Here is a 27,612-nt window from a genome sequence, read left to right as displayed (position 1 = left end):
CTTGCCTGGTCAAGGCACATATGGGAGTTGATGCTTCCAGCTCCTCCCCACTTTCTCTCTCTGTCTCTCTCTCTCCCTTTCTCTCTCCTCTCTAAAAAAAAAAAAAAAAAAAAAAAAAAAAAAAAAAAAAAAAATTAAAACAAACAAACAAAGAGAGATGGATGGATGGAGGGAGGGAGGGAGGGAGGGAGGGACGGACGGACGGATAAACAGACAGACAAACCAATGGGGTAGATTCCGGTGTGAATGAGAGTCACACCCAACTATCCAGTCCCTAGCGTGCTTAACATAAGAGTGGAGAGGGTCGGCAGGATTAGACATAAGGGGACCAAATTGCCAACCTAGGTCACCGAAACGCATGTTGAACCAGCTGACCCGGCCGAGCGGCCACTCGGGGGCGACCAAGAGCTCTTCACTTTCCCTTTAAGGCCCGGGCGGAAGACTGGTCGAAGAAGGGCCTTTGTGTCGGCAGGATAAAATAGACCCGCCCCTTTAAGAGGGCGGAGATACTGGAGTGGCGGGGGCTTCGAATACGACGTTGGGCGCAGGTCTTCAGTTCCCGACGACCCTCTCTCTGTACCTGCCCAGGTCGTAGAAACCTCTCCGATCTCGGCCCGGAGACACCGGCGTCCAGACTCCCACCTTTCTCCCCGGAATAAGTCCGAGGCCGACCACTTGAGTTGGGGCCTGCTGGACAGACCTTCTGGCGGAAGCCCAGCCGCTGTCGCCATGGTAAAGCCGCGCCTGGGGTCGCCTGGCCTCTTGGTTCCAGGGCCCCCCGGAACTGCCTTCCAGGTTCCAGCTCCTCACCCGGCCGATGTGCAGGGCCGGTTTAGGGTTTGGGTGAGATCGGGAGACCTAGGCTCGAGTCAGGGCCTGGAGCGGACGCGCCCTGAGACCCTGGAAAGGCTCTCTCCATCCACTTCTCTCAGGGCCTCAGTTTCCCTCTTGTTACCTTTTATCTCTTCTTGGCGAACTTATGTTCATCTTTCCGATGCGTTCAAACGTCTCGCCTCCTGAGCCAGACCCTCCCTCCAACCCAAACACTCTGCTTCTAGGACACTTAGGGGTAGATGTCCCTAACTGTAGCTCTTGCTGCTTGGACATCAGGGGTTAGGCACAGCTCTTGGCTCTGAATTTGACACACATTTTAAAGCTGGCCACTGCAATCCTGCTGCCTAGAAAGAAGAAGAAACTGTGGACTTGGGGCATCCCACCTTCCGAGGACCCTAACCTTTGGGCATGAAATTAGATGGAAGAAAATCACTGACTTGGCTTTTAGAAACAAGACCACTGTGCTAGGCATGCTTGGATTTATGGTCATGTCTTATATTTGACAAATTCCTCAGACCAGATCTTTGGGATGTTGCAAAATCCTTATGCCCATGTGTGCAGTGCTGAGTCTAAAGAATGACCCATGCTTCCTTTGGCAGCCTTTCCTTTCCTCTTCCCCCTTTTTCTAAGATTAGATGGGGTTGAGTAGATAATTTTACAGAGAAAGGATTTGAAATCACCTAAGTCTCTAAGTAAATCCCATCTCCTCTCATAGTTTTTCCCTCTTCCAACACTAGCAAAACAAACCAAAGACATTACACCTGATGGTTTTGTTAGAATTGGGAAGAAGTAGAGTGAGGACAGGGTGTACTTGCAAATTTTATTTCTCCTCCAACCTCAACTGCTTTGTTTTCCTTTCAGTCATGCAGTTTGCAGAAGCTATTTGTTGTGGAGGAGGAGTTTGAAGATGAGGTAAGAAGTGTTGGTGAACAGAGGAGGTCTTAAATTGTAAACATCCAAGCCCAGAACATTTTGAAGCAATCTGACCCAGTCTTTTTTGTTGTTGTTGTTGTTGTTGTTTTTTCAGAGAGAGAGTCAGAGAGAGGGATAGATAGGGACAGACAGACAGGAACGAAGAGAGACGAGAAGCATCAATCATCAATTTTTCATTGCGACACCTTAGTTCATTGATTGCTCTCGCACACGTGCCTTGACCGCGGGCCTTCAGCAGACTGAGTAACCCCTTGCTGAGCCAGTGACCTTGGGTCTTACCTGGTGAGCTTTTGCTCAAACCAGATGAGCCTGCGCCCAAGCTGGCAACTTCAGGGTCTCGAACCTGGGTCCTCTGCATCCCAGTCCGATGCTCTATCCACTGCGCCACCACCTGGTCAGGCTGACCCAGTCTTTCACTTGATATGTACATTGCTTTTGGTTTGTGGAAGGCTGAGGAATGATGAGAAATGTAAATTTCTTAGAAACAGATAAAAGGCCAGAGAGCTGACCTCCTTGATTGTCATACCTTTAAATTATAAGAGCCCTTGCCTGGAAGCTATGTTAGTGGATGATTTAATTCACCATTTTTCCCCATTGATTTGAGACAGAGAGAGGAAGGGGGAGAGAGAAACATCAACTTGTCTCACTTAATTGTTCCATTTAGTTGTGCACTCATTGGTTGCTTCTCCTATGTGCTCTGACCAGGGATCAAACCTGCGACCTCAGCATGTCAGGACGATGCTCTATCCACTGAACCACCCAGCCAGGGCCTAATTCACCTTAATGATATAGTTGTGGTGGGAAGAAAGTCTATGGAGAGCCAGAGACAGGACAGTTATTAAATAGCAGGAGGCCTTGGATCACCAGCTGGCTACGTGAGCTAGGGCAAATTACTTCATTCTCTGGCCTCCTGTTTCTTCTTTTGCAATATGCGAGGCATTCTTTCGCCTCAAATGCTCTTTCCTTCCCTCACTCTCCTCAGAAGTTGAGGGATTACACTAGATCTGAAGTTAGCACATTAGAATCACTGCTATTGCGGCCCTGTCACACACCAATTAAATCAGAATTTCTGGGGATGGAGCCAGCAGAGGTATTTCTGACCTCTGGGTATAGCCAGCAATTGCTGAACTAGCAATCTCCACAGCTCTCTTCCCACTTAGATCCAAAGGATATAGTTTCATATGGGAGGCCCAAAATTGGGACCCCAAATCCTTTTCACAAAGGAGTAGGATTTTAGTGAGTAAAGCCCAGAAAGTAAATTAACCCGCTTAAGAAGAAAGCACCATGCCTGACCTGTGGTGGCTCAGTGGATAAAGCATTGACCTGGAATGCTGAGTTCACTGGTTCAAAACCTCGGGCTTGCTAGGTCAAGGCACATATGGGAGTTGATGCTTCTTGCTCCTCCCCCTTTCTCTCTGTCTCTCTCTTCTATCTCTAAAAATGAATAAATAAAGCACCAACAGCCAAGATGAAGTCTTGGTCCCCTGACTTGAGTCTTAACATACATGAAAATTACTAAACGACATTTATAGAATAAAATTGCTCAATTTTATCAATGACAAGCCATTCAAGCCTACTTTTTGTCTCCCAGTGCTTTGTTGTTGTTTTTTTTGTTGTTGTTTTTAATTTTTCCAAAGTTAGAAGTGGGGAGCCAGTCAGACACACTCCCACGTGCGGCTGACCGGGATCCCCCTGGCATGCCCACCAGAGGCTGATGCTCTGCCCATCTGGGGTGTTGCTCCATTGAGGCTGGAGCCATTCTAGCGCCTGAGGCAGAGGCCATGGAGCCGTTCTCAGCGCCTGGAGCCAACTTTGTTCCAATGGAGCCTCGGCTGCTGGAGGGGAAGAGAGAGACAGAGAGGAAGAAGAGGGGGAAGGGTGGAGAAGCAGATGGGCACTTCTCCTGTGTGCCCTGACCAGGAATCGAATCTAGGACCTCCACATGCGGGCCGATGCTCTACTGCTGAGCCAACCGGCCAGGGCCTCCCAGTGCTTTGCTTTAAAAATCTCATTTAGGCCCTGGCCAGTTCGCTCAGTGGTAGAGCGTCGGCCTGGCGTGCAGAAGTCCCGGGTTCGATTCCCGGCCAGGGCACACAGGAGAAGCGCCTATTTGCTTCTCCACCCCTCCCCCTCTCCTTCCTCTCTGTCTCTCTCTTCCCCTCCCGCAGCCAAGGCTCCATTGGAGCAAAGCTGGGGATGGCTCCTTGGCCTCTGCCCCAGGCGCTAGAGTAGCTCTGGTTGCAACAGAGCGACGCCCGGGAGGGGCAGAGCATCGCCCCTGGTGGGCATGCCGGGTGGATCCTGGTGGGGCACATGCAGGAGTCTGTCTGACTGTCTCTCCCCGTTTCCAGCTTCAGAAAAATACCAAAAAAATAAAAAAATAAAAATAATAAAAATCTTATTTAGGCCTGACCAGGCAGTGGCGCAGTGGATAGAGCGTCGGACTGGGATGTGGAGGACCCAGGTTCGAGACTCCGAGGTCACCAGCTTGAGCACGGGCTCATCTGGTTTGAGCAAAAGCCCACCAGCTTGAACCCAAGGTCGCTGGCTCCAGCAAGGGGTTACTCGGTCTGCTGAAGGCCCGCGGTCAAGGCACATATGAGAAAGCAATCAATGAACAACTAAGATGTTGCAATGCACAATGAAAAACTAATGATTGATGCTTCTCATCTCTCTCCGTTCCTGTCTGTCTGTCCCTGTCTCACTCTGTCTCTGCAAAAAAAAAAAAAAATCTCATTTAGAATTTGTCCAGATGCCTAATTTGTGCTGAGTATGATGGTGAATGTTGCATCAGGGGCCCTTACTCTGAGGCTTTCTGAGAATGAGGTTTGAAGGGGGAAAACAATCTTTGTCAGACTTCTTAAAAATCAGTCCATTTATGAGTCCCCAAGACATAGTGAAAAGGGCACGTATAGGTTCTAGTCCTGGTTCTGTGGCTACTTAACGTCTCTAGGTCTTAGTATTTGCATCCAAAAAACAAGAATAATAACAGTACCTATTCACAGGGCCAATGTGAGAATTCTTTTTTTTTTTTTTTTTTTTTTTTTTTGTATTTTTCCAAAGTTGGAAACGGGGAGGCAGTCAGACAGACTCCCGCATGCGCCCGACCGGGATCCACCCAGCACGCCCACCAGGGGGCGATGCTCTGCCCATCTGGGGTGTTGCTCTGTTGCAACCAGGGCCATTCTAGCGCCTGAGGCAGAGGCCATGGAGCTATCCTCAGCGCCTGGGCCAACTTTTGCTCCAATGGAGCCTTGGCTGCGGGAGGGGAAGAGAGAGACAGAGAGGAAGGAGAAGGGGAGGGGTGGAGAAGCAGATGAGCGCTTCTCCTGTGTGCCCTGGCCAGAAATCGAACCTAGGACTCCTGCACGCCAGGCCGACGCTCTACCACTGAGCCAACCGGCCAGGGCCCCAGTGTAAAAATTCTTGAGAAAATCCTGGTAAAATGTTTACATGGTACCTGGCACCCAGCGAGGTTTCAAATGTTAGAGGTCTTTTTTTTTTTTTTCAAATGTTAGAGGTCTTTGTTATCACTTGGGGACTTGACTGATATTTTTTACGAATAAATCAAAACTGCCAGCTTTGTCAAGGAGCAGTGTCCTTGTCTTTGTCTTTCAGCTTCGGAGATGTATGATTACAGGCTTGAAAAAATGACCTTCTTGGTTCTTACTGGATGATGGTAGGACTGCTAGGCTGTTAATGAAATTAAGAGTGAAGGCAGCCCTGGCTAGGGTGGTTCAGTGGATAATCGTGCTGGAGCACCAAGGTCCCAAGCAGTCAATGAGTATACAGCTAAGTGGAATGGCGAGTTGATGCTTCTCTCTTTCCCGTCTCCTCTTTCAAATCCGTGGAAAAATTTTAAAATAGGGGAAGACTCAGACAGCTCAAGTTTCTGTTCCATGCCCAGTCCCTTTCCCCCTTCCCAAGGCAGATGACATTATGTCTAAAAAGGGGTTCCTCCTGAGAAAAGAGATCCATCAACTCCCAGGATCACCAAGATTTCATTGCTGCAGTAATTCTGATATTGTTATTGCTAAATCCTAAGGTAGTTGTGCTGGAGTATGCTCCTCTCCTCATAATACACAAAGTAGGGAAAAACCTTTCTCTAGCCCAGACGATCCAGTGTGGCAGCAGGGGGCGGGGGCGGTGGGGACCTTCCTGTCAGTTAAATCAGCAGTTCTGACTCAGAAACACCCTCGGAACAGGTCTGTTGCTCTCGAAGGTGTCAATCTCACCTTGCTTCCCAACTGGAATCCATACTTAATTTAACTTGTCTGAAAAGCTATATTTAACTTCTGCCTATTAGGCCTCCCTGGCTTACTGAAGGCTGTGTATATGTGTATGGTGGGGGTGAGGAGTGGGCTGAGAACAAGCAGCGTGACCAGCTGGACAGGTCTCTATTTTACAGGCTGGACACCAGAAAGCTAGTCTCCTTGTAACCATGGGTAATTTGTGTGACTCCTTGGTGCCGTGGTACATTTGCTTCTCCTGCTCCCCCAGCTTGCCACCACTGTCTACCCCCTACCTCTCAACCCCCACTTGAGATTGAATAAAAAGAGAGAAGCTACCTGAAGACTTAGCATGGGAATATTTCTGGTAGAAGCCTGGTGGTAGGCCCATGGCAAGATCAAAGGTGGTGAGAGACTCCGCCATTGCCTTTCGTGCCTTTGTTTCTTACTTGTGTGTATCTGCTCATATATACATGCACATGCCTGAAACAGTAAAAGCAGAGTGTTTCTTGATTTTCCACTGTGTCTGCTTATTTGTAGGATTTCTTGTCTGCTGTGGAGGACACTGAAAACCGGTTTGCTGGCTCAGGGCCTGTGAATGCTGGTTGCCTCAGACCTGTCTCTTCCAGGCCACAAGTGACTGAGCAGGCACAGTCTTCTGGGCAGCTGCCATCATGCCCCACTGCTGCTTCAGAGGCTTCGGACCTACCAGCCCTGGGACTCCACCTTCCTACCTCCAGCATGCTCGGGGCCGTCAGGGGCCAACCTTTCGCAGGAACAACCCCCCTAAGGCCTATCTCAACTTCCAGCAGCTGGGCTGGCGGTCAGAGAAGGGTGACACTGACAGAAGTGCTCAGAGGGCCAGCAAGACCACAGTCCTCAGCCTCCCGCCCCCTGCTTACCTTTGAGAGAAAACAGCAGGCGATTGGTGCCTTTGAGGGGCCTGAACAAGATGAATTTGATAAGGTCCTGGCAAACATGGAGCTGGAAGAGTCTGGCATGGAGCTGGAACTTGGAGTTAACAGTGAGGCCACAGGAATCCTGTCCACCTGGCAGCAGGAAGACTCAGTTTTGGCTAAAAGGGCTCGGATAGCTGATCTGAGCAGATCTTGCCAAAAGGAGCCCATGACTGCCACCCACATAACTGATAACATGTCAGCCCAGGGTCAGCCTCCAGATCCTGTTGTCTACCATAGGGCTCCACAGCCCCACTTAAGACCTAGTGCCGTGGGTAACCTTCTTATCCCAACTGCCTTCTCAGCTCCTGCTCAGCAACCCCACTGGGAAGTCTGTCCCAAAGGTTCTCCACTTCGAGGACCCCAGGCTTCCCAAGTCCCTGGCAGGCCTGTTCAGAGCAGCCCTCAGGATCGTCTTCCCAGTCGGTCATTCCAGTCTCCAACTGCCCGCTCAAGTGGCAAACCTAATTTTCCACAAACTCCCAAATCCAGCTCTTCTGCGCTCTCGAGGACTGTCTCTGGGATTTTCCCTCGGGGGCCCTTACAACCCCGAGCTCCAATGACTTCTGTCGAGTCTCCTGTCAGCACCTGTAAGGGTCCCCATTTCTCCCTGGCTCCCCAAGCAACTCTGCAGACGCCCATAGTCACCAATCACCTGGTACAGCTGGTCACTGCTGCCAGCCGGACACCCCAGCAGCCCACCCGCACCGCCCCCAGAGCCAAAACACGTCGCTTCCCTGGCCCTGCAGGGATCCTGCCTCACCAAGTGAGTGACAGCTTCTCTCTGGCAGAAGCCAGGGCCATCCAGGATGTTGAGGGGCAAAGGAAAGAAGCCGAGTCCCAACACTGTCCAGTCCCAGAATATCTGCACCCTGGGACGAGTGAAGGAAGGAAGGAAATGCAAGGGGGAGGGTCTTCAGATCTGTGGAAGAACCAACAGAAGTGGGAAGGCAGAATTAAATATTTGAAAACCACACATAAGAAAGGTGCTTAAGGCTCTGAGAACTTAATAATATTCATAATTTGTTGAGCACCTGTTAGCACTGAGGCAGGAGTATTCACCCACTTATATTTGCTAAGTTGGGCAGTTTGCTTGGAAATGAGAATATAGATTAAAATAGAAATAGTTCCTGTCCTAAGGAGCTTCTTCTAGGGGAGGAAGCAGTCACGAAGAAACGAACAATTATGCATAATAATGACGCTCATAAAATGCTGTGTGAGTAGAGGTAATTTTCTGGGTGCTGAGAGTGGTTCCTTGGGCTTGCTGAGTAGGCTTTGAATGGACAAGTAGTAGGTCAACAGGTGCATATGTTGTAAGGCTGAGCTTTGGAAGACATTTCAATGGGAAGAAAAGGAAGAGCATGTGCAGAGGCACAGAGGCACAGGAGCGGTATGCTCTTAGCCACAGAACAGTTCGTTGTGTGTGGGGCCCATGTGGGGAAGCTGTGGCTGTGCTGAGAGTTTGGGTTTCAGCAGTGTGGGTGACAGGATCCATCAAATTAGTCTTGAATCAGATCTTAGATCAGTGGACTGGGGATCTGGTTTGATCATGGTAGGTGCATCCCTTTCTTAGCATTTTAAAGGTGTTTGAAACAGCCTGACCAGGTGTGGCCCAGAGAGTGGAGCGTTGGACTGGGATGCGGAGGACCTGGGTTTAGGACCCTGAGGTTGCCAGCTTGAGCGCAGGCTCATCTGGTTTGAGCAAAAAAACTCATCAGGTTGGACCCAAGGTCGCTGACTCTCGAGTAAGGGGTTGCTCGGTCTGTTGAAGGCCCCCGGTCAAGGCACATATGAGAGAGCGATTGATGAACAACTAAGGTGTCACAGCGAGAAACTGGTGATTGGTGCTTCTCATCTCTCTCTGTTCCTGTCTGTCCATCCCTCTCTCTGACTCTCTCTCTGTCCCTGTAAAAAAAAAAAAAAGGTGTTTGAAACAGTTTGCCCCTGTTAGTTGCTCTTCCCTAGCAGTTTAAGGGAAATCCAAGGAGGCCATCCACATTCTTCCTGGGCAGGATCTCTAAGGGGAAGGGCTGGGACCCTGAGAAGGGACTTATAGAAAGCTGTTCCTTTGCCGATCACAGACCTCTCTATTCAGGTCATTGCCCCCTTCAGGAAGCCCTGGGTTTTGCTCCTATGCCAGCTGTAGCTCCTCACATTCCCAAAACAATCCCCAAAGTGTCCTTCTTGAGCTGCCAGTGAGGCTCCTGAGACTTTGTTAGAAGAGATGTAATATGTGTTAATTGTCCCTGATAGTTTTCCTGAACTCATTATGTAACCCAGACAAGAAGCTGCACTTGTAAATAACAGCTGCTGAGCTTGCTCTCGCCTTCTTCTCTCTCCTCTTGTAGCATAGTGGGAAAAATATGGAGGACATCATGGTTTCCACGCCCCAGACTCCGACTCATGGTGCTCTGGCTAAATTCCGGACAGAGGTAACTAAATCTGTGCAAACATTAACTTCCTGAGCGTCATTTAAGAGTGAAGGACATCCCTGCATGTTTCAGGAGTTGAGAATCAGAGTTGATGCTGCTAGGCCTGTTCCCTGGGGTCACACACCAAAGGGTATTTGGGGAAGGCAGTTTGGGAGGTTTACAACTTTACTAGCATAAAAGTGAAGCCTATCCTGATGCCAGCTGGGTGATAACTGATGCCATGAGCCAGCCTTCTTTCCCGTCCAGGAAAGAAAGGCCCAGCCTGACCGGCGGTGGTGCAGTGAATAGAGCATCAAAATGGGATACTGAGGTCCCAGGTTTGAAACACCAATGTCGCCAGCTTGGAAACACCACTCGCCAGGAGTACAGGCTCCTTTGGCTTAAACACAGGCTCACCAGCCTGAGCGCAAGCTCCTCCAATTGGAGCACGGGCTCACCAGCTTGAGCACAGTATCACTGGCTTGAGTGTGGAATCATAGAAGTGACCCTGTGGTCACTGGCTTGAAGCCCAAGGTCGCTGGCTTGAGCAAGGGGTCACTAGCCCTCCAGTCAAGGTACATATGAGAAGCAATTAAAGAACAACTAAAGTGATGCAACTACAAGTTGATGCTTCTCATCTCCCTTCCTATCTTTCTGTCTCTCTGGAGGGGGAAAAAGAAAAAGCCCAGCTTTTTCTTAGGAGGAGAGTGTAATAAGTATTAGGAAATTGTATCTCAGGAACCTTCTTCTCAGGTTTCTGGGAATTAAGCTGAAAAGGATCTGCCTTCATCTTGCCTCCAGTGAGTTCCCTTTCAGTAGGGGAGGCCCAGCCTCCCTCCTCCCTGGCATTCTGGTTGACCTGCTCTTCCCTCAGACCCACTTTTGCTTTTAATTCTCTGCAGCAGTTTTTCTCTTTGCTGCTGTTCCACAGATCCATCAATCCATTTCAGACCCAAAGCAGTAAATACTCATCTGAATCAAAGCATTTTTTTTTCTGTAAGAAGGTTAATAGTCAAAGCCAGATATCCCAAATAAAATATGACTGGTTTCAAAATGACTAAGGCACTCTGTAAACCTATAAATGTATGTGGGGGCTTCCTAGCTCTGAGACTTTTCAAGTCTAATACAGGAGACAAGCATGGATAGCCTTTTGCTTCAATGTATCATGATTAAAGTCAGGACTTAATTCAAAATAAAAGAAAATAAAGAGGACCTTTGCTATTGTCACTAAGTGTGATATGATGGGATATGCAGCAAGATTTCACATACCTTTTTCTGATCTTGGAGATAAATGAAAGGGGACACTGTGGCCACGATGCTGCAGGAAACTGCCCTTTTTTTCCTGCCCCCTCATCCTGCCTTAACCCCTTGAGTAGTACAAACGTTCACGTACGTCCTCGTGCCTCCTGATCATCCAGAGTACGATTGATTTGTTTTAAAAATGTGTAAGGTGGCCCTGGCCGGTTGGCTCAATGGTAGAGTGTCAGCCTGGTGTGCAGGATTCCCGGGTTTGATTCCCGGCCAGGGCACACAGGAGAAAGGCCCATCTGCTTCTCCACCCCCCCTCCTTCCTCTCTGTCTCTCTCTTCCCCTCCCGCAGCCAAGGTTCCATTGGAGCAAAGTTGGCCCGGGCGCTGAGGATGGCTCTGTGGCCTGTGCCTCAGGCACTAGAATGGCTCTGGTTGCAACAGAACAACACCCCAGATGGGCAGAGCATCGCCCCCTGGTGGGCATGCCGGGTGGATCCCGGTCAGGCGCATGTGCAAGTCTGTCTGACTACCTCCCTGTTTCCAACTCCAGAAAAAAAAAATGTGTAAGGCAACATTAAAAAAGGCAAATGTATGTTCTTCTTGTTTCTATAAATTGGTTATCAAACAAACATGATTTTAAGTTTGTAACTGGGCGTGACCAGGAGATGGTACAGTAGATAGAACGTCGGACTGGGATGTGGAGGACCCAGGTTTGAAACCCTGAGGTCGCCAGCTTGAGCGTGGGTTCATCTGATTTGAGCAAACCTCACCAGCTTGAGCCCAAGGTCTCTGGCTTGAGCAAGGGGGTCACTTGCTCTGCTGTAGCGCCTGGTCAAGACACATATGAGAAAGCAATCAATGAATAACTAAGGCATCGCAACAAAAAACTGATGCTTCTCATCTCTCTCCGTTCCTGTCTGTCTGTCCTTATCTATCCCTCTCTCTGACCCTCTCTCTGTCTCTGTAAACACACGCACACACACATACACACAAACTGGAACTAATTTCATTTTTTGAAAAAAAACCTTACTCCCAGGGGTCAGTGAACATGAAAAAAACTCACTACTAAAAGGGTTAATGAGGTCTGTAGCAAAGTAGACTCATTCATGCTGGCTCTCCCTCTGCTCTGGTGCCAGATTGTTGCTAGTTCCCAGGCATCGGTGGAGGAGGACTTTGGGCGAGGACCCTGGCTGGCCATGAAATCTGCTCTGGGCCTGGATGAGAGAGACCCCACCTGCTTCCTCTGTACCTACAGCATTGTCATGGTGCTGCGGAAGGTAAGGGTCCTGGGTGCTGAGACCCGAAAGGAAGATCATTTTCATCCTTTTCACTAACTTTGCTCCCCCTTACCCCAGGCCTTTTTATGAGTGGCAGCCCTTTGGTTGTATCTTCCATTCACTTACCTTTCCACTACCATCTATAGTATTGAGCTCAGGCAGATGGAGAAAGTGTACTATGGGCATGTCTCTGCACATCCAGGCCCTGGATGGGGCGTGGTAGTACACTGCTATCCTAAGAGTTCCCCAGAGGTCGGGTCTTGTGCAGACACATTTCAATGCATGTGCTAACACAACCTTGCCCATGGTCTGCCATGATAGAGCTCTACTTAAAAGCACAGACATAAAAGAAAGGAGATGGGGGGAGAGAAATGAAGACATGCTGGAGGGATATGAGATAAGCCCTGTAAACTGCCTCTTTGCTCTCCACAAAGGAAGATCATCACCACACCTGTGCTCTGCCACTCGCCACCCCCTAGTTTGCCCTGGCGCACTTGGGAACCTTACAGCTGGGACATGGCTGGCTCACCAAATGCATCTTCTTTCAACCAGGCAGCCCTAAAGCAGCTTCCCAGGAACAAGGTCCCCAATATGGCAGTGATGATCAAATCCCTGACTCGGAGCACGATGGACGCCAGTGTGGTTTTCAAGGACCCCACGGGTAAGGAGTTAGGTCCTGGGAGTGTCTGATGAGTGGCCTTCATTGAGGTCAGGAGGTGAGGAGGAGTCACCCTCTCCATTTGTAGTTGGGGAAATTGATATAGTGAGCAGCCCACTTCCCAGCCAGTACCCAAACCAGTCAGTGTGCAGCCCTTGACCCTGAGACTGATGGGTGATGTGGTGTTTGCAGGAGAGATGCAGGGCACGGTGCATAGGCTGCTGCTCGAGACACGCCAGAATGAGCTGAAGCCTGGCTCAGTGCTGCTGCTAAAGCAGGTATGGGGAGCTGCTCTCTACGTCCTGCCTGGAAGAGACCCCGAGCTGTCTGTGTGGCTTTCTTCCCTCCCAGTACCCGGCAAGGAGTGCCTGGGCTGGTGCCGGACCCTGGCTTACTAGAGCTGAGTAGAGGCCTGACTCCATTCTTTGGGGGTGGTTGGGATGTGCAGGAAGGAGGATGTGATAAGTGGTTCTACTCTGACGCTAGGGCTGGGGCAGGAGCAGTTTGTGTGACCCTGGTGCAGAGGTTACCAAGGGAGAAACCGGGACCAGGTGGCCAGCTGACCGCACCTAGTGTTTCATTAGGGCACTGACCTTCCCCTTCCTTGACTCCAGATTGGAGTGTTTTCTCCTTCACTCCGAAACCACTACCTCAATGTGACGCCCAACAACCTGGTCCATATTTACAGCCCAGATTGTGGGGATGAGACCTTCCTCAAGCCGTCTCAGCCCTTCCCCAAGGTAAGAGGAGTGGGATGGAATGAGGACTGGTAGAGCCATCTTCTGTATGGGTCTTCTGATTTCTTCCCTGTTTCCACCCTGAGCTGAAGATGCCTTTGGGGACAGGGCCATCTCCTCCTGTCCCTGGTCCAGCTGCCTGCCATATGACACAGTAACAAGACCTAGAGGAACAGCCGGCTTCTTGGCGATCCCTGAGAGTCTAATGGCAGACTTGACCATTGGAAAGTATAAGAGTCACTTGAGAACTAATCAAGTTGAGAGTCCATCAGGGGTGGTGGCCCTCAGTAAGTGACTAAGGGTCAGATCTACAAGTGGCAGTATAGAAAACAGTGAGGTACAGATAGGTGAGCCAGCACTTGCTCTGCATCTTCCCTCTGCTAAGTGATGGGATACTCACACAGAACTCAGGTTGGAACACTCCGTTTGGGAACTGAGGGAGACTGGGCTTACAGGCAGCTCCACTCCAGGGAGCTTGACTTGGCATATAGCGTCTGCTCATGGCCACTCCCACCCTTCCTGGGATCCTGGGCTGGTGTCATGGCCTGGCCTGGGAATCAGGAGACCTGGGTCATGTTCCTGCTCTGCTGTTAATCTGCAATGTAAGCTTGGCAAGTCCTGTCTCCTCCCCTACTATTGCTTCATCTATAAAATGAATAGTTTAGAATTAATGACTTCTAGACAAGTTATACCTTTAGCTCTAACTTGCTACTTCCATTTTCCTCATCTTTCTTTTTTTCTTTTTTAATTCTTTTTTTTTTTGGGGGGGGGAGAAAGAGAGAGAAGAGAGAGGAGCAAGAAGCATCAACTCCCATATGTGCCTTGACCCGGCAAGCCCAGGGTTTTGAACTGGTGACCTCAGCATTCCAGGTTGATGCCTTATCCACTGTGCCACCACAGGGCAGGCTCATCTTTCTTTTTAACCTTCCATATTCTCTCAAAAGCACCTCCCTTCAAAAAAAATTATCTTTATTTTTCTCGACCACGCCCCATTCTCTTTCTCTCTCTCCCATCTCTAAAATCAATAAATGAAATTTTTTTAAAAAAATTGAAACGGGCCTGACCAGGCATTGGCGCAGTGGATAGAGCATCAGACTGGGATGCCGAGGACCCAGGTTCGAGACCCCGAGGTTGCCAGCTCGAGCGCAGGCTCATCTGGTTTGAGCAAAGCTCATCAGCTTGGACCCAAGGTCACTGGCTTGAGCAAGGGGTTATTCGGTCTGCTGTAGCCCCACGGTCGGGGCCCATCTGAGAAAGCAATCAATGAACAACTAAGGTGTCGCAACAAAAAACTGATGATTGATGTTTCTCATCTCTTTCCGTTCCTGTCTGTCTGTCCCTATCTATCCCTCTCTCTGACTATAACTCTGTCTCTGTAAAAAAAAAAAAAAAAAAAATTGAAATGGGCCCTGTCCAATTGGCTCAGTGGTAGAGTTTCGGCCCAGCATGTGGAAGTCCCAGGTTCAATTCCTGGTCAGGGCACACAGGAGAAGCAACCATCTGCCTCTCCATGCCCCCTTCTCTCTCTCTCTTTCTCTCTTCCTCTCCCACAGCCATGGCTCAATTGGTTCAAACGAGTTGGCCTAAGGCACTAAAAAAAAAAAATGGCTCCAGTGCTGAGCAACAGAGCAACAGCCCCAGATAGGCAGAGTATTGCCACCTAGTGGGCATGCCGGGTGAATTTTGGTTGGAACACATGTGGGAGTCTGTTTGTCTGCCTTCCTTCTGCTCACTAAAAGAAAAAAAAAAGGGTAAAAATAAAAACATTGTCTAGTTTGGGGATTGTTAACAACTAATTCTTTTTTTTTTTCCTTCTTTTTCTAAGTGAGAGGAGGGGAGACAGAAAGACAGACTCCCACATGCACCCCAACTGGGATCCACCAGCAACCCCCATCTGAGGCCCATGCTCTGCCCATCTGAGGCCATGCTGGTCTGAGCTATTTTTAGCACCTGAGGCAGAGGCTCCATAGAGCCATCCTTAGTGCCTGGGGCCAGTGCACTCAAACCAATCAAGCCATGGCTGTGGGAAAGGAAGAGAGAGGGAGAAAAGGAGGATGGGCAGAGAAGCAGATGATCACCTTTCCTGTGTGCCCTGACTGGGAATTGAACCTGGGACTTCCCATGCCCGGCTGATGTTCTACCACTGAGTCAACCAGTTAGGGCCAACAGCTAATTCTTAATCCCAGGCTAACTCCTCAACATATTTCTGAATGGCCCCTTTACTCTCTGTTCCAATTACATAGATTTCCTGAAACAGCAAATAAATATTGAATTAGGAAAGAAAGTCAGCCAAAAAGGTTTTTTGTTTCTGTTTTGTGATTTTAATTATCTGTTGTTTTGGATGTCTGGTGTTGTAGCTTCCTCCCGCAGCACCAGCCCTTGCCACACTCCTCCATCCTGTCTTTCCTAAGCCCCCACCTATTCGTTTGAGGTTATCTGGGTGGAAGTAGTACTTGTCCAGAGGGGCTTCAGGGGCACAGGCATTGGTAACCAGATTGTCTGCCCGCAGGATCCAGGCAGCGTCCATGGCAGCCTCCAGCATGAGACTGTAAAGCCTGAGAAAGACCTCAGAACAGCACAGAAGCCAGAGTCAGGGGCATCCCCCAAAGAACTCCCAGAAGCAGGTAAGGCAGTCAGCCCACCCAGGAGCAAAAGTTCTCCTTCTGTTTCCTCTTTAATTGTTCAGCTAGATTCTCTGGCTGCATCTTGTTCCTCCCATGAATCTTTGGATTTTATGAAATCTTACAGAAACCAGATGTGGTGTCTTCTTGGGTGAACCTGCAGACCACAGACTAACCATGTGACAGGGGCCAGATAAAGCAAGTGGAGTATGATCCGCTGGTCTCCCCCATTTCCAGGCCATGTGCTGTTAGACACAAGGAGGTGAATGGACACCATCCTTGTGCCACACCTTGAGTTTTCTGCAGGCTGATGGCCAAACCACAGAGGCAGATTTTCACATCTTGACTAAGCTCAGAGGCCTTCCAGGCAATGCTGGGAGTCAGGATACAGAGCTGAGCAGTGCAAACACAGATGTCTTAGGGAAAGACCAGCTTGTTCCTCAGGAGGCAGTGTCACTCAAGCCAGCACAGTCCAAGTCTGGTCCCTAGCTTTTTTTTTTTTTTTTTCTTTCATTTTTCCGAAGCTGGAAACGGGGAGGCAGTCAGACAGACTCCCGCATGCGCCCAACCGGGATCCACCTGGCATGCCCACCAGGGGGCAATGCTCTGCCCCTCTGGGGCATCGCTCTGTTGCATCCAGAGCCATTCTAGCGCCTGAGGCAGAGGCCACAAAGCCATCTCCAGCGCCTGGGCCATCTTTGTTCCAATGGAGCCTCGCTGCGGGAGGGGAAGAGAGAGACAGAGAGGAAGGAGGGGGGAGGTGTGGAGAAGCAAATGGGCGCCTCTCCTGTATGCCCTGGCCGGGAATCAAACCCGGGACTCCTGCACGCCTGGCCGACGCTCTACCGCTGAGCCAACCGGCCAGGGCCGTGGTCCCTAGCTTTTTGATTTCATAAATTCAACGCATTCTGGCCCCAAAGTTCATGGAGTTAAGTGTGGGTATCTCCACATTAACCAAATACACAGTAGACCAATGGATAAAACCCAAAGCCCACTTATTTATGAAAAAGTATTCCTTATGCTGGAATCTTCTGTGGAAACTTGCACTCTCTCCTTGTAACTAAGCTTGATGACAAGTCAAATCACCATCAGAATGTTGCTGGTGGTCATGCAGTAAGAGTGGGAGAGCCACCTGTAGAATATTGCAGCTGGTGTCACAGATACACTGCGGAGACAGACCTGCCCAGGGGGCAGCAGATGGTGGCTGGACAAGGCTGGGAGACAGAAATACTAATTCTTACTCTGATTCCCAGTTTCCTGACTGCTCATTTCCCTCCATTTAACATAGTGTGTCTCCAAATAGTCATAATGTAGCTAGTGAGGGGCAACTTGTTTTGTTATCATCAAATTCCAGTCCTATTTCCCTGCGAACAGTGCTTTCATCTTAAATTTTGAGTGCCCTGAACTGATTCTATCCCTCCAGCAAAATGTTTATCAAGTGCTCAGCCAGACTGGGAGCTGGCTCTGCAGGTGTCATTTCCCATCTAAATCCTAAGGCTGCCTGAGCCCATCCATTAGGCATGAGTTTTCTATTGACAGCTGTGGCTGTAGCATCAGATGGAGCCTGAGAATGCGCACCCTGAGCAAGTGGTTTGACCTCGTTAACCCTGTTCTTTCAGATAGGGTGGGAATTGGAACAGGAACTACCACGGGATGCCCTATGAAGGAGGGTACTGTGAGATGTAAATGAAGCGATGAGTGTGACATGTGTGGCCCTGTGTCTGGCACAGAGCAAGCACTTAGTGTTAGCTGCTATTGTTTAAAGGTTTTTTTTTTTTTTAATTTATTCATTTTTAGAGAGGAGAGAGACAGAGAGGGAGAGAGAGGAGAGAGAGACAGAGAGAGAGAAACGGGGAGGAGCTGGAAGCATCAACTCCCATATGTGCCTTGACCAGGCAAGCCCAGGGTTTCGAACCGGGGACCTCAGCATTTCCAGGTCGACGCTTTATCCACTGCGCCACCACCGGTCAGGCTTAGCTGCTATTGTTAACAATAATAGGAGCAACAGGGATTACTGAGGTCAGCTCAGTTTCCAAATTCTCAGACATAAGCACCCCACCTGAGGACCAGTCAGGAACAGGTCCTTTTATTCCCTACATCCATAGAGGCACTTTGGGGGAGGGGATGGTATTGTCTCCCAATCTTCAGATGAGAAGCCAGATTCATAAATGTGATTCTGAACACATCGAATGCTTTCTCCAGCCTTGTTTCTCCCTCTGCCGATGATAGGGTTGCACCAGGGTCCTCTGAAGCCTTTCTGCTCAGGCATTGTTCCTCCAGATGGAAAGAGAGGGACCACTGAGGCCCAAAGGGAGCCTCTTTCTCATCAGAATGGCCCGGGCATTTTTCCCTGCCTCTTGTTATGTGTGGATATGTTGGGAGCAGAAAGAAGATGGAGATCAGTTCAGCCGCAGGCCATTTGGCCCAGGCACCACTGCCCAGGGAGAGGCACTTCCTGACTGTGCTGCCAGGTCCAGGCCTTCTTAAAGGGCAGAAGCCTCAGAATGAAGTCATGTGGCGCTATAATGTTGTCACTCAGTCTTTCCACCCTCTCCATCCCCCTGCAGATGACCTGGATGGACTCCTGAGTGAGCTCCCTGAGGACTTCTTCTGCGGGACCAGCAGTTGGGACTGCTCCAAGGCAGGGCACCCGCCATGAGCAGGCAGCCTCTGAGCACCCAGGGAATGCTCTGATTGTGTCTGATCGTGCCCATGGGGGAGGAAGACCACGTGATTGGAAAATAGGCAAAGCTCAGGACTTCTGTGGTTGCTCCCACCCTGGCCACTTTCAACACCATGTTCCTTGGGATCTGCACTGCTGTCACTTTAGATCATCTTTGGCATACCAGAACTTGGTTTAAGACTGGCTCTCCTGGCCTGACCTATGGTGGCACAGTAGATAAAGCGTTGACCTGGAACACTGAGGTCGCTGGTTCAAAACCCTGGGCTTGCCTAATCAAGGCACATATGGGAGTTGATGCTTTCTGCTCCTACCTTCTTTTTTTTTTTTTTTTTTTTTTTTACATAGAGGGATAGACAGGGACGGACAGACAGGAACGGAGAGATGAGAAGCATCAATATTAGTTTTTTGTTGTGCGTTGCAACACCTTAGTTGTTCATTGATTGCTTTCTCATATGTGCCTTGACCGTGGGCCTTCAGCAGACCGAGTAACCCCTTGCTTGAGTCAGCGACCTTGGGTTCAAGCTGGCGAGCTTTTGCTCAAACCAGATGAGCACACTCAAGTTGGCGACCTTGGGGTCTCGAACCTGAGTCTTCTGCATCCCAGTCCAACGCTCTATCCACTGCGCCACCGCCTGGTCAGGCCATTCTTTTGTTCTTGCCAGCAGGGACAGTGTGTCACTCTCCTACCTCATCTTGATTTTAGAGGATGTTGGGCCTGGTCCCTTTACTCCTCAGTCCCTGTACAGCTGAGATGCTGAGAGGAGCTACACTATAGCAGTGGACAGGGAAGGAGCACACTCAGACTTCCCTCGGCTTTGTCTCTTGAGGCCTGTAGCTGCCCAGCTTACCCATGTCCATGGTTCACAGGGGCAGGGGTGTGGCTACGGTACGTTTTTCTGAAATAAAGCAGTCATCCACTTCCCCTGCCTCCATCTCCTTTCTTTCCTTGCTGCTCCTTGTCCTGTTCACCCTTCCAGTGGTGCTTCGACCACGCAGAACCAAGTTACTCATTTTCTCTCTCGTTTATTTCCATTTTGTTTTATTTAAGTGAGAGGAGGAGAGATAGTGAGACAGAATCCCTCATGCTCCCTGACTGAGATCCACCTGGCAACCCCTGTCTGGGACCTGTGCTCTGATTCTTGCAACCAAGCTATTTTTATCTCCTGAGGCAGAGGCTCTAAGGAACCAACCTCAACGCCCAGGGCCAACGTGAGCCATGGCTATGGGAGGAGAAGAGAGGGGAGGGGGAGAGGAGGAGAAGCAGATAGTCACTTCTGTATGCCCTGACTGGGAATCAAACCCTGGACATCCACATTCCAGTTGACTCTCTACCACTGAGCCAACCTGCCAAGGCTATTTTTATTTTTGAAGGTGTTAAATTATTTTATTTATTATTATTTTTAATGAATTTATCGGGGTGACACTGGTTAACAAAATTATACAGGTTTCAGGTGTACAATTTTATAACACATCTTCTGTACACAGTATTATGTGTTCACCCCCCATCTTTTTTTCTTTAATAAACTTTTGTTTTAGATTTACCGAATTATTGCAGATATTACTGGGAGTTCCCATAATGTGTCACACCCAGTTTCCCCTATTATTACCATCTTACATTAGTTGGTAGCCTCGTCACAATTAAAGAACCAGATTGATACATTATTACTGTCTGAACTCAATACTTTGTTCAGATTTACTCAGTCTTCTCCTGAGGTCCTGTCTCTGTTCCAGGATCCCACAATACGTTTAGTCATCATGCTTTTAGCCTCTTGGCTGTGGTTGTATCTCAGACTTTCCTTGTTTTATGGCCTTGGCAACTTTGAGGAGTGAGGCTCAGGCATGTTATAGGGTGCCCATCTACTGGAATTTGCCTGATTTTTTTTTTTTATGATTAGACTGGTGTTATGTTTTTGGAGGAAGACTACTGAGTTAAGGTGCTATTCTCATCACATCATGTCAAGGGTTGATGTTGGCCTTGATCAGCTGGCTGAGGTGGAGTTTGTCAGGTTTCTCAGGTTTCTCCACTGTAAAGTTACACTTCTTTCTCTTCCCTTTCCGTGCTGCCTTCTTTAGAAGGAAGTCGCTGTGTGCGGTGCACATACGGGCATGAGGAGTTACATTCCTTAAGGGAAGAATATTCACATAGATAATTTGGAACTCTGCATGGGAGATTGGGCTATTCCCTCATTTTTTATTAATTCATTTGTATCAGTATCAACTCCTGGGTATTTCTTTTATGCTTTGGGTTATAATCTAACACTACATTATTTATTTTGTTGCCAAGAAACTCTTGGTCACTATAGCTTCTCTATACTACCTTTTTTAAAAAATTCATTTTATATAGGAGAGAGGGAGAGAGAAAGAGAGAGAAGGGGGAGGAGCAGGAAGCATCAACTCCCATATGTGCCTTGACCAGGCAAGCCCAGAGTTTTGAAACAGTGACCTCAGCGTTCTTGGTCAGTACTTTATCCACTGCGCCACCACAGGCCGGGCTCTATTCCACCTTTTAGGCCAGAATTATTGAACAAGGGGTATAAAAGGTCTAATAGTACCAAGTTGGCAATTTTGTTTTCCTTTTCTGGTTTTTTTTTTTTTTGTATTTTTCTGAAGCTGGAAACGGGGAGAGACAGTCAGACAGACTCCCGCATGCGCCCGACCGGGATCCACCCGGCACGCCCACCAGGGGCGACGCTCTGCCCACCAGGGGGCGATGCTCTGCCCCTCCGGGATGTTGCTCTGTTGCGACCAGAGCCACTCTAGCGCCTGGGGCAGAGGCCAAGGAGCCATCCCCAGCGCCCGGGCCATCTTTGTTCCAATGGAGCCTTGGCTGCGGGAGGGGAAGAGAGAGACAGAGAGGAAGGGGGGTGGGGTGGAGAAGCAAATGGACGCTTCTCCTGTGTGCCCTGGCCGGGAATCGAACCCGGGTCCCCCGCACGCCAGGCTGATGCTCTACCGCTGAGCCAACCGGCCAGGGCCTGTTTTCCTTTTCTGGAATGAAGGAAAGGAAGATTTTATCGCCTGACCTGTGGTAGTGCAGTGGATAAAGTGTCGACCTTAAACACTGAGGTCGCTGTTTTGAAACCTTGGCTGCCTGGTCAAGGCACATATGGGAATTGATGCTTTCTGCTTCTCCCCCCTTCTCTCTCTCTCTCTCTGTGTGTGTGTGTCTCTCCTCTCTCTAAAAACCATGAGTAATTTGGCCCTGGCCGGTTGGCTCAGTGGTAGAGTGTCAGCCTGGCGTGCGGGAGTCCTGGGTTCAATTCCCGGCCAGGGCACACAGGAGAAGTGCCCATCTGCTTCTCCACCCCTCCCCCTCTCCTTCCTCTCTGTCTCTCTCTTCCCCTCCCACAGCCAAGGCTCTATTGGAGCAAAGTTGGCCCGGGCGCTGAGGATGGCTCTATGGCCTCTGCCTCAGGCTCTAGAATGGCTCTGGTCACAACAGAGCGACGCCCCAGATGGGCAGAGCATCGCCCCTGGTGGGCATGCCAGGTGGATCCCGGTCGGGCGCATGCGGGAGTCTGTCTGACTGCCTCCCCGTTTCCAACTTCAGAAAAATACAAAAAAAAAAAAAAAAAAAAAAAAAGAATAATTTAAAAAATCTAAAAATATATATATATTTTAAAGAAGACAGGAAGATTCTCTCAACTCATGGATGAGGGGGTGTGGGTTAAAGACTCCAGTCTGACCATTAGACTCCCCTGCTTCCACCTGTCTTCATTAAGCATCTGTGAGTCAAGGACCTCTCATGGGCTTGGTGCTGCTCTGGGGGAAGGTATTAAACTCTCTTTTCCCAAAGAGAGGTTGATCCCATGGATCCCAGTCTCAGGGCTGGAGTGAACAAATGCTTTAAGAACATGCTCAGCTAACTGATGGTTTCAGGGGGCCCTGCCCTAAAAGGCTTTTGTGTTCTAAGCCCAGGAGCAATAGAGAGCTAATTCATCAGCACCTTGCCCTTTCACACTCCCATCTGGTCTTCCTACCTGCACTTCTTTCTCTTCTGCCTGCTGCTGACTTCCCAGCTCTGCCTTTGTAGCTTAGATCTGGGCCATGTGGTCTTTCTGCACCTAAACTACCCCATGCTCTGCCAAGCCTCCAGTGCCCTTCCCCATTCAACCCCTTGATCCCTGGTCTCTACTGCTCACAGTCCTGAGTGGTGTCCTGGTTTCTTGTGGTGTGCTTCATCGTCCCACAGCTCTGAGCTCCAAGACGGCAGGCTGGGTATCCAATCACCTGGCACTGCTCCTGGCACTTGGCTCTCTCTGGGTTCATGTGTGGGTTGAAGTAAAGGCCTCGGGAAGTGAACACTAAGAACAGTTTTTCTGCCCTTAAGAAGTTAAGGCTAGCCTGACCGGGCGGTGGTGCAGTGGATAGAGAGTCAAACTGGGATGTGGAGGACCCAGGTTCGAGACCCCGAGGTCGCCAGCTTGAGTGCGGGCTCATCTGGTTTGAGCAAAAGCTCACCAGCTTGGACCCAAGGTCACTGGCTCAAGCAAGGGGTTACTTGGTCTGCTGAAGGCCCATGGTCAAGGCACATATGAGAAAGCAATCAATGAACAACTGGAGTGTCTCAACAAAAAACTGATGATTGATGCTTCTCATCTCTCTCAGTTCCTGTCTGTCCCTGTCTGTCCCTCTTTCTGCCTCTCTCTGTCTCCGTTTAAAAAGAGAGAGAGAGAGAGAGAGAGAGAGAGAGAAATTACGGCTAAAGAGAGGAGACAGAACACATGGTCTCTGGGGACAGCTATAGTCAGCACCTTCAGGCCTGTGTGACAAGAAGGTTACAGAGAGGCTTGGGAGGTCAACACAATCACGGGCCCCAAACACCATGACTATTGTGTGCCTCAGGAGGGAGGGACGCCCACCCCATCTTGGCCCCTCCTGGCCCCATCCAGCCTTGCCAACTCCCAACCCTGGGAACCCAGCTGTGGGTGCTCAGCCAGGTCGTTGGCGGGGCAATTAAAACACTGAATAGGTTCCAACAGGGTTAATCACTGCTGCATTTATAGAGGCGCCTTTCTCTGAGGATCGCCAAGCCCTCTCTGTGCATGATCTCATTCCTTCTCTGGGATCCCCCACCCTGGAATACCACCAAGAAGCTGGGGCCAGAGTGGATGACAGCAGGGTAAGGGCAGTGCTGGAAACAGCCCAGGCTGCTGCCACCCACTTGGACAGGCAGATGAGTGTTTGCTCTGGCAGAGAACAGGGGCCCTCAGTCAATGCACTACACATAAGAGGCTAGCCTGCTAAGTGCCAAGTGCCCCTAAACACCATGTCAAGACCTACTGTGTGCCAGGCCCTGCTGGGACCAGAAACAACTGAATAATTTCGGAACCTCCCTGGAGCCCACATCCAGCACAGCAGACTGTCATCTACAGTACACTGGGACAAGTGCTTTACAAAGTTCATGGACAGGGAGTAACTGGAACCCGAAGAGTGTGTGTGTGGGGGGATCTGGGGCTGCTGCAGGAATGTCTCAGAGCAGGTACCTTTGAGGTGGACTTTGAGGAATGAGTCAGAAGGGAATTCCAAGCAGAGAGAATGGCAGGGAAGGGTGAGGAGTCACAATGAGAATGCTATGTGATGTGAGGCCAAACCAAGGAACGGGCTCAGCTGGAGAAGGGAGCTGTCAAAAATTAGCAGAAGTTTTGCCTGACCTGTGGTGGCACAGTGGATAAAGTCTCGACCTGGAACGCTGGGGCTGCCAGTTCAAAACCCTGGGTTTGCCTGACCTGTGGTGGCACAGTGGATAAAGTGTCAGCCTGGAATGCTGAGGTTGCTGGTTCGAGACCCCGGGCTTGCTTGGTCAAGGGACATACAGGAAGCAAATACTATGAGTTGATGCTTCCTGCTCCTCCCCCTGCCTTTCTCTCTATCCTCTCTCTAAAATCAGTAAAATCTTAAATAAAAAAAAAAAAAGTCAGCAGGAGTTTTCAAGCTAGGAATTAGCCATTTTATTTTATTTTTATTGTTTTTTAGAGAGAGAGGAAGGGAGAGAGAGAGAAAGAGGGAAGCATTCATTTGTTGTTCCACTTAGATGTGCATTCATTGGTTGCATTCCATATGTTCCCTGAACAGGGAATGAACCCGCAACCTTGGAATTTCAGGATGACACTAACCAACTGAGCTAACCGGCCAGGGCCAGGAATTAAGGGTTTTAGTTAGATCATTCCATGTAGACAGTGAAGCAGAGGGGCTGTGGCCAGAGGAAGGGTCACCAGGTAGGAAGCTGGACTGGTCCAGGTTCAAGATGTTGAAATGGTAATTGAGAATGTGAGAACAGGACCTGGAACTTGTTTGTGTGAGGGCACTAGGGAGAGGAAGAAGTCAGAGATAACTGAGCAAGGACTGCTGCAGAGCCAGTGAGGGGAGGAAGTGCAGGGGCAGAGGAGACAGGAGGAGTCCACAGTACTGAGGGAGACAGACCAGCCACTGCAGCCAAGGCATGATAAGGCTAGGCCCACCCTGAGGGGCGAGGGGCCGAGGGGCCAGCCCGCCTGCACAAGGAGTGAGCTCTTCTGGTTAGGAGAGCTTCTGAAGCAGCGGCTGGCATCTCTCCTGCCTCCCCTTCCCTGGATTGGCAGCCACAACAGCTGTTATTTCATGGCCTCATTCCTCCCCCTAGAGGCTCCTGGACGCAAAACAACTTTCTTCTGGAAGTGAATAGGTCCCCGGCTTAAAGGTCTGGAGTCCCCAGAGTTGCCAGGTCAAGCCCTTAGCCCTCAGGCAAGCATGGGAACCCTTTTAAGGGTTGGGTGTGGTGAGGGGTGGGGAACTCACTGAAGGTAGTTTCTTGTTTTAATACATTTTTTTCTTTTTTTTTAATTTTATTTATTCATTTTAGAGAGGAGAGAGAGAGAGAGACAGAGAGAGAAGGTGGGGAGGAGCTGGAAGTATCAACTCCCATATGTGCCTTGACCAGGCAAGCCCAGGGTTTTGAACCGGCAACCTCAGCATTTCCAGGTCGACGCTTTATCCACTGCACCACCACAGGTCAGGCCCTTTTTAATTTTTTAATTTTATTATTTTTTAATTTTTAAATTTTTTTTAAATTTTCTGAAGCTGGAAACGGGGAGAGACAGTCAGACAGACTCCCGCATGCGCCCGACCAGGATCCACCCGGCCCGCCCACCAGGGGCGAAGCTCTGCTCTGCCCCTCCGGGGCGTCGGTCTGCCGCGAGCGACCAGAGCCACTCTAGCGCCTGGGGCAGAGGCCAAGGAGCCATCCCCAGCGCCTGGGCCATCTTTGCTCCAATGGAGCCTCGGCTGTGGGAGGGGAAGAGAGAGACAGAGAGGAAGGAGGAGCGGGGGTGGAGAAGCAAATGGGCGCTTCTCCTATGTGCCCTGGCCGGGAATCGAACCCAGGTTCCCCACACGCCAGGCCGACGCTCTACGGCTGAGCCAACCGGCCAGGGCCCCTTTTTTATTTTTTTAAAGATTTTATTTGCCGATTTATTATAGAGGAGAGAAAGGGGGTGGGGGAGGAGCAGGAAGCATCAACTTGTAGTAGTTGCTTCTTATATGTGCCCAGGGTTTTATTTTTTTTATTTTTATTTTTTTTGTATTTTTCTGAAGTTGGAAATGGGGAGGCAGTCAGACAGACTCCTGCACGTGCCCGACCAGGATCCACCCGGCATGCCCACCAGGGAGCGATGCTCTGCTCATCTGGGGCATCGCTCTGTTGCAGCCAGAGCCATTCTAGCGCCTGAGGCGGAGGCCATAGAGCCATCCTCAGTGCCCGGGCCAACTTTGCTCCAATGGAGCCTCGGCTGCGGGAGGGGAAGAGAGAGACAGAGAGGAAGGAGACGGGGAGGGGTGGAGAAGCAGATGGGCACTTCTCCTGTGTGCCCTGGCCAGGAATCGAACCCGGGATTCCTGCACGCCAGGCCGATGCTCTACCGCTGAGCCAACCGGCCAGGGCAATGCCCAGGATTTTAAACCGGCAACCTCAGCATTCCAGGTCGACACTTTATCCACTGTGCCACCATAGGTCAGGATGAAGGTAGTTTCTAGAGATCGTGTTGTCCTGCTTGGAGGGTGGGTGGAGGCTCACAGTGTCTTTGCCCTCACATGGCCATAGCAGCTAGAACCAAAGTGCACCATCTGTGGAGTCAGGATAGCTGGGGTCCTAGTCCTAGCCTCTGCCCTTCACAAATTGTATATTAAGCAAGTAGTTTTACCTTGTTAAGCCTTAGTTCCTCATCAGTAAACAGACATTAGAGCAGTTTTTGGCTGAGAGAGCCAGGAACATCACATATTTTAAAATGTAATTCTGTGAGAGCCATACAACAACCCATGTACGTTAGGCATTATCCAATAAAAATTTGGTGTTGTCCCAGAGGACAGCTGTGATTGGCTCCAGCCACCTGCAACCATGAACATGAGCGGTAGGAAATGAATGGATTGTAATACATGGGAATGTTTTATATTTTTAACATTATTTTTTTTATAAATAAATTTTTATTAATGTTAATGGGGTGACATCAATAAATCTGGATACATATATTCAAAGAAAACATGTCCAGGTTATCTTGTCATTCAATTATGTTGCATACCCATCACCCAAAGTCAGATTGTCCTCCGCCACCCTCTATCTAGTTTTCTTTGTGTCCCTCCCCCTCCCCCTCTCCCTGCTCCCCCCCTAACCCCCAGCCCCCCACTCCCTGTAACCACCACACTCTTGTCCATGTCTCTTAGTCTCGTTTTTATGTCCCATCAATGTATGGAATCATATAGTTCTTTTTTTTAAATTTTTTAAATTTATTTACTTATTTTTTACAGAGACAGTGAGTCAGAGAGAGGGATAGACAGGGACAGACAGACAGGAATGGAGAGAGATGAGAAACATCAATCATTACTTTTTCATTGCGCATTGCAACACCTTAGTTGTTCATCGATTGCTTTCTCATATGTGCCTTGACCGCGGGCCTTCAGCAGACTGAGTAACCCCTTGCTGGAGCCAGCGACCTTGGGTTCCAGCTGGTGGGCTTTTGCTCAAACCAGATGAACCCACGCTCAAGCTGGTG

The 27,612-nt window shown here is 49.6% G+C and overlaps 1 protein-coding gene across 1 annotated transcript; it reads left to right on the top strand.

Moving 5' to 3' along the window:
* Nucleotides 1-530: 530 nt before the first annotated feature.
* On the top strand, nt 531-18,863 carry HROB (homologous recombination factor with OB-fold). The gene is made up of 10 exons (XM_066255392.1): nt 531-732; nt 1,696-1,746; nt 6,537-7,718; nt 9,301-9,384; nt 11,750-11,890; nt 12,443-12,551; nt 12,741-12,826; nt 13,163-13,288; nt 15,795-15,909; nt 18,474-18,863. The coding sequence occupies exons 1-10, from the start codon at nt 730-732 to the stop codon at nt 18,563-18,565; spliced, it is 1,989 nt and encodes a 662-aa protein (XP_066111489.1). The 5' UTR covers nt 531-729; the 3' UTR covers nt 18,566-18,863.
* The last annotated feature ends 8,749 nt before the right edge of the window (nt 18,864-27,612 follow it).

This window comes from Saccopteryx bilineata, chromosome 2, assembly GCF_036850765.1.
Source record: "Saccopteryx bilineata isolate mSacBil1 chromosome 2, mSacBil1_pri_phased_curated, whole genome shotgun sequence".
NCBI classification, from domain to species: Eukaryota; Metazoa; Chordata; class Mammalia; order Chiroptera; family Emballonuridae; genus Saccopteryx; species Saccopteryx bilineata.
The sequence above is the reverse complement of the archived record's forward strand: the minus strand, read 5'-3'. Positions and strand labels throughout refer to the sequence as shown.

Excerpts from the sequence above, each read along its gene's own strand:
- HROB (XM_066255392.1), top strand. Across the intron at positions 7,719-9,300 it reads CAGGGATCCTGCCTCACCAA|CATAGTGGGAAAAATATGGA; the intron begins GTGAGTGACAGC and ends CTCCTCTTGTAG. Across the intron at positions 13,289-15,794 it reads CGTCTCAGCCCTTCCCCAAG|GATCCAGGCAGCGTCCATGG; the intron begins GTAAGAGGAGTG and ends GTCTGCCCGCAG.